We start from the raw sequence: 8,500 nt of genomic DNA on the forward strand, positions 1-8,500 counted from the left end.
AATTATATAAAGCTCGGCTCATAATAGGCCATAATAAGGAAGTCTGGGTGATAAATTGAAAGATAAGTGCTCGTGAAAATGAAGTTAAGTTCTTCTCTGAGCAGCCTGGGCTAGTGAGATTGAGGTGGGGTTTAAGGTCCCTTCCAACCCAGACCAGTCTGGGATCCTGGGGACGTCACAATCCCAGATTCCATGAGTGAACTGCTGAGTGTGGGAGGGGTTGTCCCCTGTGGCACAGAGCAGCTCTGGGACACCCTCAGGGCCTGTCCCGGGGCAGGGGACACGTCCAGAGCATCCCCCTGCTCCTGGCCAGCCCCAGCTGCCAGCTCCAGGACAGGACACAGGGAGCAGCCCAGCCTTGCAGGGCTCTGCCCTTGAGCCTGGCCTGGGGCTGGGCTGGGCTCAGGCCCTGCTGCTGAGCCCTGCTCCTGCCAGGCCTTCCTGCAGGGAGAACATTCACCTTGCACATTCACCTTTTTATCGGGCGGCTGCTCAGACAAGGAAAGTTCTGAAGTCTTTTTTCCCCAGGTCAGAAAGGAAATAGGTCTTTCAAATGAAGAATAACCCCATGAATGAAGGCAAAATCCAGCAGTCCTCAATATTTCACAGAATCTTGGCATGGTTTGGGTGGGAAGGGGGCTCAAATGCCATGGCAGGGACACCTCCCACTGTCCCAGGTGCTCCAGCCCCAGTGTCCAGCCTGGCCTTGGGCACTGCCAGGGATGCAGGGGCAGCCCCAGCTGCTCTGGGAATTCCGTCCCATCCCTCCCTACCCTGCCAGGGAACAATTCCTAATTCCCAATATCCCACCCAGCCCTGCCCTCTGGCAGTTTAAAGTCTCAATTCCCCTTTTTAAAGAAGATCTGGCCTCTTGCAAAGGTTAATTCTGCCAAAGCACTGGTGGTGGTTAACCCAAAGGTTTTCTCCTCCAGCTTTCACCTGATGCTGCCTCACCCCTGCCCCAGCCTGGGCACACAAATGTCCTTTCCCTGCCCCAGAAGAGCTCTCCTTCATGCAGATGGAAATTTAAAATGCCACTTTATTTTTTTCAACCATTGAGGGGTTGGATGAGCAGGTGGGATGTCCATGGCCGAGGTTTCATCCAGTGTCATTTCGGTTCAGGGAGAAACTGAGTCACACCTAGATCTGAAGCAATACTTTGAATTCTGTGTGTTCCCTTGGCACCCTGCTCGAAGCTGCTGTTCAGAACCAGACAACTCACACTGGAAAGGTTTTCAGTAATATTAATTTTCCTCTTGCACACAATACAACGAAGGATTTTTTTCCAAACAGTGTACATCGTGTTTTGTATCAAAAAACCACTTTGCAGTGTACATGATGTTTGGATTTGCTACAGAAATGAATTTCAGTAAACGAGTGTTTGGGGTATTGATTGGAAGACGGATAACTGACAAATCCAATCCAAATGTGATGTTTTAGAGCTGCAGGTGCCACCTTGAGTTGGCTGGGACGTTCTCTGTGGCGGGCACAGCGTGTGTCGTGCACCATCCCCTCCTCATTCCAGGGGCCCAGCTGACCTGTGCTGCAATTCTCCTGAGTGTGGCGTGGAATTCATGGCCTTCAACACTTCATAAGCTCATCCCAAGTGTGTTTGCAATTCAGGTGCATGGAGGTAAAGAGATGAAATGTAGCTGCTGCATAATCTGGCTTTGCCCGTGCTTTCCTGGCTGAGCGGGCGCTGACCCAGGCTCGTGCTCTCCTGGCTGGGCTGGGCTCGCTCTCCCCCTTTATCCCAGGGTGGGTCTGACCCGGGCACAGCCCAGCCAGAGAGCCAGCAGGGCTGGGCTGGACCCAGGGCTGAGCCTGGGAGCTCAGCGGGCACAGGCGACTCATGCAGGGATTCTGCAGGGCTCCTCACTCTTCACCTGCTCAGAATATCTGAGAGCTGCAGGCAGAACCCGTCTGCACCCAGAGCCATCTGTACCAGAGCCACCTGTACCAGAGCCACCTGCACCCAGAGCCACCTGTACCCAGAGCCACCTGTACCCAGACCCATCTGCACCCAGAGCCACCTGTACCAGAGCCATCTGCACCAGAGCCATCTGTACCCAGAGCCACCTGTACCCAGAGCCATCTGTACCAGAGCCACCTGCACCCAGAGCCACCTGTACCCAGAGCCACCTGCACCCAGAGCCACCTGTACCCAGAGCCACCTGTACCAGAGCCATCTGCACCAGAGCCATCTGTACCCAGAGCCACCTGCACCCAGAGCCACCTGTACCAGAGCCATCTGTACCCAGAGCCATCTGTACCAGAGCCACCTGTACCAGAGCCATCTGTACCCAGAGCCACCTGTACCAGAGCCACCTGCACCCAGAGCCACCTGTACCAGAGCCACCTGAACCCAGAGCCATCTGCACCCAGAGCCATCTGCACCCAGAGCCACCTGTACCAGAGCCATCTGCACCCAGAGCCATCTGTACCCAGAGCCACCTGTACCAGAGCCACCTGAACCCAGAGCCACCTGTACCAGAGCCACCTGTACCAGAGCCACCTGTACCAGAGCCATCTGCACCCAGAGCCATCTGTACCCAGAGCCACCTGTACCAGAGCCACCTGAACCCAGAGCCACCTGTACCAGAGCCACCTGTACCAGAGCCATCTGCACCCAGAGCCACCTGTACCAGAGCCATCTGCACCCAGAGCCATCTGTACCCAGAGCCACCTGTACCAGAGCCACCTGTACCAGAGCCACCTGTACCAGAGCCATCTGTACCAGAGCCACCTGTACCAGAGCCACCTGCACCCAGAGCCACCTGTACCAGAGCCATCTGCACGCAGAGCCACCTGTACCAGAGCCATCTGTACCCAGAGCCATCTGCACCCAGAGCCACCTGTACCCAGAGCCACCTGTACCCAGAGCCACCTGTACCAGAGCCATCTGTAAACGGAGCCAGGGCTTGGGCCAGGTGGTCTCCAGAGGTTCCTCTCCCCTGACACGGCTGTGGCTCTGATCTGCCTCCCTGCCCCTCCTGCCCGTGTGCTCCAGGGTGACCCAGCCCTGCTGCTCAAGCCTGGAAATCACAGAGCTGCAGAAGCTGCGGGAGGAAAATCCCTCTGGGAGCACCCAGTCCAACCATTCCCAGCTCTGCCCAGGCCAGCACTGGCCCTGTCCCAGCTGCCACATCCACAGGGCTGTGAAACCCCTCCAGGGATGGGGGCTCCAGCCCTGCCCGGGCAGCTGTGCCAGAGCTGAGCAGCCCTTTCCCCTTTCCATGGGGGAATTTCCCCAGTATTGGAAATAAACCTCCCTGGCCCAGCCTGGGGCCGTTCCCTCTCCTCCTGTCCCTGTTCCCTGTTCCCAGCCCGACCCCCCCGGCTGTCCCCTCCTGGCAGGAGCTGTGCAGAGCCACAAGGTCCCCCCTGAGCCTCCTTTGCTCCACCTTTGTGCTGAGGCTTACGGCCCAGCACTTCAAGACCCGTAATTCAAATAAAAGGTATGGTAGCATAACCTCTCTTGTGGGTAATTAAACAGTTACAACAACCATTTTACACTTGTGTTATCACAGGAATGTTTTTAAGCCGTAAGTGCCAGGTGGTCTGGAAGGCATTCCAGTGAAGGCATTCCAGTTCAGAGCTGCTTTGGTAGCAACACACAGAAATAAAAGAATAAAGACTTCTGCTTAGAATGGGTTTTTTTTCTTTTATTAATCTTGGATCTGTTCTTTAGATCATTTGTTCTCCTTACTGGCTTTGATTAGAAAGGTTACTTGGTGCATTGGCTCAGTAATGTGCTGGTGGGTGGCACTTAGAGGGGATAAATTAACACAGGATTATTCCTTTCTCTGCCGAGTTTAGGGAGTTGTGTTGGGATTTTTTTTTTTTAATTGTTGTTGTGTTTTTGTTTTTTTTTTTTTTTTACTGGATTTCTGTGCCTTGTTTGCTCTGTAGTGCCTGTTGCTGTAATTGCAGCCCGTGGCTGTGTCAGGGCACAGCTGCTGGGTGAAGCCTTCAGAGGGTCCCTCCCCACTCGTGATCGATTTGCGAGTGCAAACATCGATTTCCACGTCACTGCTCCCAGCCCGTGCCAAGGCAGCCCCACGCTGCTGGTGACTGATTTAAGCTGTCATTACTCACAACAGAAGGGGTGTGACTGGGAAATGCAGATTGGTTTTGTGTGTGATTTCTGGAGCCGAATTGGCAGGTGCTTTCATGAAGATACTCTCAGGAAATGACTCAAATACAAAGATAAACAGTACTTAGGGAATGCCTAATTAATAACTACAATCATAATATTTTGGTCTAAATATTAAAAGAAGCCTCATGAAAGGAATGCAGAGGCTGTTTTTTAGGCTGGCTTGGCTGGGGGAAAGCTGAATTTGTCAGGGTGAGAAGTTTCTGCGAGGGCTTTGGTTGTACTTAGGAGGTGTTTAAACACAAAGCAGTGTTTGTGTGCCAGTGGCACTGATGGTTTTCAGCCCAAACGGGAAGCCTGGGCAGTGCCAGGAGGGCAGAGGTGCTGCAGCACCCTGGGGTGCTGGGATGTGGCTTCCCACTCATTTCTGATCCCGTGCTCTCCAAAGCCATGGCTCACCCAGGCTTCATTGTCCAGCTGTCACTGCCAGTGGTAAAAGTGAAGTGAGAGTGCTCCACACATCCTCTGCCCTGGCTCCTGCTGCTGCCTGACCCAGCCACTCTGGCCCTGCTGGAACTGGGGGCTGGATGCTGCTCATCTCTCCCTGCAGTTCCCATTTCCAGCTTTAATCTCCTGTTATTAGGAAAAGACTGGTTGCTGTGTGTTTGTTTGGTGCCGAGAAAACCAGGATTCCCATCCTCACAATCATTTCCAAAATACTCCTTGTGCTTCTGTGGAACAAATTCTGTTCTTGCTGCTCACAACATCCCTCCACAGGCCTGGCTGGAGACAAGAGCACTTCTCTCCAAGTAATAACAGTTTGGTTTTAGCTTTTTCAGAGGCAGCATCCTCTGTGGAATATCTGCTCTGAACAGCTGCAGGCTGAAGCATTGCTGGCTCTCCTCTCCCAGAACCTGGAGAGCCTTTCAGTCTTGATAAGGCCAGAAGAACAAGTTCTGAATGTTGAGCTGGCTTTTAAAATCCCCTGGCATCACCAAAATAATGGGTGAACCCACTGCAGAGACTCTTCCTGGGTGGGCTTTGCCAGCCCCTGGGTGCCAGCTGGGTGGGCTGGAGGGTGCCCCGGGGAGGAGAGCTCTGTGCTGGGCTCCCTCTGAGGGACCAGGGGCTGGGAGCAGCTGGTGGCCGTGCCCAGCCTGCTCAGGCAGGGCTGCTGTCAGCCTGTCTCCTCCCAAAAGCCTGGAAGCCCGTGGCTCTGGGATAAGCAGCCTGGACAGAGCTTGGGCTGGCTCTGGGATGGGCCCAGCACTCAGGATCTGCTGGGGTCCGGCCCTGGCTGGGCAGGCACACAGTTTGTGGTGACTGGGATGGGGCTGGGCCCATTCTCCCACCCCCAGTGGGTGCAGCTGTGCAGCACAGGTGACTGATATTGGCAGCAGTGGCACCAGGAGTGCCCAGGTGTGCTGAGCAACCACACGGGGAACAGAGGGCACACAGGGGCAGGGCATGGACAGGAGGGGTGTAAAGGGTGGGCAAAGAGCAAGGGCAGGTCCTGGCAGCCTCCTGAAGGGCTTTGCTGTTGCTCTGTGTGGGTTGAAGCTCTCTGCAGGGGTTTGGTGTTGCTCTGGATGGGTTGAAGCTCTCTGAAGGGGTTTGGTGTTGCTCTGCATGGGTTGAAGCTCTCTGAAGGGGTTTGGTGTTGCTCTGTGTGGGTTGAAGCTCTCTGAAGGGCTTTGGTGTTGCTCTGGATGGTTGAAGCTCTCTGAAGGGGTTTAGTGTTGCTCTGTGTGGTTGAAGCTCTCTGAAGGGGTTTGGTGTTGCTCTGTGTGGGTTGAAGCTCTCTGAAGGGGTTTAGTGTTGCTCTGTGTGGGTTGAAGCTCTCTGAAGGGGTTTGGTGTTGCTCTGGATGGGTTGAAGCTCTCTGAAGGGGTTTGGTGTTGCTCTGGATGGGTTGAAGCTCTCTGCAGTGCTGTGGTGGCACTCTGTGCACTGTGGCTGTCCCAGCTGTGCCATGGCTGTACCTCTTGGCTTGAGCCCCAGCCTGGCTTGGGCTGTGGAGGCACAGCTGGAGCCCCTCTGGTCTGTGCTGGGAGAAGGCTCTGCCCAAGAGATTCAGAGACCATTTGTGTGTGGGAGAGCACTTTACAAACCTGCTGTGGTTAAGAAATGCCCTACTTAGAAAAACGACTCATTTTCAGTTTGGGATGCTTATTGTTGTTTTATAAAATCCAGGAGTTCTCAATATTTCACAGAATCTTGGCATGGTTTGGGTGGGAAGGGAGCCCAAATCCCACCCAGTGCCAGCCCTGCCATGGCAGGGACACCTCCCACTGTCCCAGGTATTCCAAGCTCCAATGTCCAGCCTGGCCTTGGGCACTGCCAGGGATCCAGGGGCAGCCACAGCTGCTCTGGGCACCCTGTGCCAGGGCTGCCCACCCTGCCAGGGAACAATTCCCAATTCCCAATCTCCCATCCAAATCTACCCTGCTTCAGCTCATGTTTCATTTTTAGCACCCTTTACTGGTAAATTACAGCTGTTCCTCCCCCGTCCCTCACAGTGAACTCAGGTTTCCCTTCAGGGCACACCTGGAGGTTCCCCCAGGCCCCCACAGCAGGAGGGATCCAGCTCAAAGGATGTGCTTTAATTGCAAGGTCGGTTCATTAACAGCTCAGGATGTTCTTCTCAGACCTCTGGGTAACTGGGATGCAAAGCGTTTTTCGGGATGTTGTCAGAAATTGTCATGGGCTTCAGATGGAGGAGATAATTCTATTAGGATAATATATTTATTTCCTTGTTAATCACAGGCAATTTGCCATGGTTTTAATAACTATGACTTGTCATTTCAGACCCAGGGAAGTAATGTAGAGGAACAGATAAGAACTTTATCTACTAATTCAATATATCCCATGCCTATTATCTCCTTTGTGGCAAGACTTGTGCAATGCGAAGTGTTACAGTGGGAACAGAAGATTCTATGAAGCCATTAGAATTAATTTCCATAAACAGCTTTGTACTGAGCTTTTTGGTGAAAAAAAAATCCTGGAAGAACAGGAACTAAATATTTTCTGATCCAGGTTTCAACCAACATTTCTGAGTGGTTCCACAAAACCAAACCAAAACAACAACAACAATAATAATGATGATGATGATGATGATGATGATGATATCCCACTTCCACTTGTGGCTTCTGTGAAGAGCTTTGTGTGCATTGACAGGGGACACACAACTGTCCCTCATTCTGCTGATCTCACAGGCAATTTCACACAAACAGGGAGAGACAAGGAAACAGAGAGGAGAAAGAAGAGTTATCTAAAAGCAGTGACAGTAAGGCATGGATGCAATGAGACTTCTGCATTTAGCACTAGAGCCACCTGAAAACCTGAGCCTTGGTTTTAATGCCTTTGCTACCTCCAGCAGCTTGGAGACACCAGAAGTTCAAACATTTATAGCTTCCTGTGGATGTTATTTCCATTTCAGCAGATTCTAGGTATGCTCAATGATTTGGGGTTAATTAAGATGCTTTCTGTGTGAAGGGCATTCTCCATCCAAGGCTACCAAATATTTCATAAACGCTCAAATGAAACTTTGACCTTTTCTGCACAAGCCCAATAGGGAAGGAATGTGCAAAGTCGATTTCCACCAGTGTTGAAACAGAATTTTCTTCCTGAGCTGTCTGCAGTGTACACGTGGGACATGTCTCTGCTGCCAAAAATCCTCAAGGAGGGGGAAGAGGAGACCTTGGCCAGATCAGGGATGGGGCAGCCACAGCTGCTCTGGGAATTCACCCTGTGCCAGGGTTGCCCACCCTGCCAGGGAACAATTCCCAATTCCCAATCTCCCACCCAGCCCTGCCCTCTGGCCGTGGGAGCCATTCCCTGGGTCCTGTCCCTCCATGCCTTGACCTAAAACAGAGCCACAGAATAAAGCAGGGATTGATTCAAAGGATCTCCTCATGGATCCACCTTGGGCAGCAGCAGAGCCCAGCCAGGGCTGCAGCCAAGAGGAACCAAAATGGTCCCAAAATGCACGAGCGCTCCCGGGGGCTCTCACTGGGATCAGCTCTGCTCCATTTGCACCTTGCAGTTCATTGTCCCATTCCAGCTTTAGCCCAGGCACTCCCATCCTGCTTGTTTTTCTCTCTCCAGCCCACGCTGTTTGTGCTCCTGGGCTGAGGTTTGGATCATTTGTCCTTGGTGCCCAGCTGGAGCAGGAATTGTTTTGTCTCCCTGCTCTGTGCAGAGAGCTCTCCATCCCATAATATGAAGCCCAGACCCACAGACTAAAGCAGCACAGAACCTGAAAAACAGAAAAGCTAAACCTGAGGCATCGCCTCCATCCCTTGTCCCCAGTCACACTGAGCTCACCCCAAATCTTCTCCTGTCCCAGTGAACAATCCCAGCTCCCCCAGCCTTTCTCCAGCAGAGCTGCTCCATCCTCTGCTC

General features: G+C 52.8%; 1 protein-coding gene across 2 annotated transcripts; it reads left to right on the plus strand.

Annotated features, from left to right (window-relative positions):
• Positions 1-249: 249 nt before the first annotated feature.
• LOC128791881 (uncharacterized) lies at positions 250-3,513 on the plus strand. 2 transcript variants are annotated; one of them, XM_053949793.1, is made up of 4 exons: positions 250-528; positions 933-1,075; positions 1,441-1,633; positions 1,870-3,513. In XM_053949793.1, the coding sequence occupies exons 3-4, from the start codon at positions 1,628-1,630 to the stop codon at positions 2,956-2,958; spliced, it is 1,095 nt and encodes a 364-aa protein (XP_053805768.1). In that variant the 5' UTR covers positions 250-528; positions 933-1,075; positions 1,441-1,627; the 3' UTR covers positions 2,959-3,513. The 2 variants fall into 2 exon arrangements, with proteins under 2 accessions (XP_053805768.1, XP_053805767.1); XM_053949792.1 differs by lacking the exon at positions 933-1,075.
• Positions 3,514-8,500: the final 4,987 nt, after the last annotated feature.

The sequence above is a fragment of the Vidua chalybeata genome, chromosome 8, assembly GCF_026979565.1.
Source record: "Vidua chalybeata isolate OUT-0048 chromosome 8, bVidCha1 merged haplotype, whole genome shotgun sequence".
Lineage (NCBI taxonomy): Eukaryota > Metazoa > Chordata > Aves > Passeriformes > Viduidae > Vidua > Vidua chalybeata.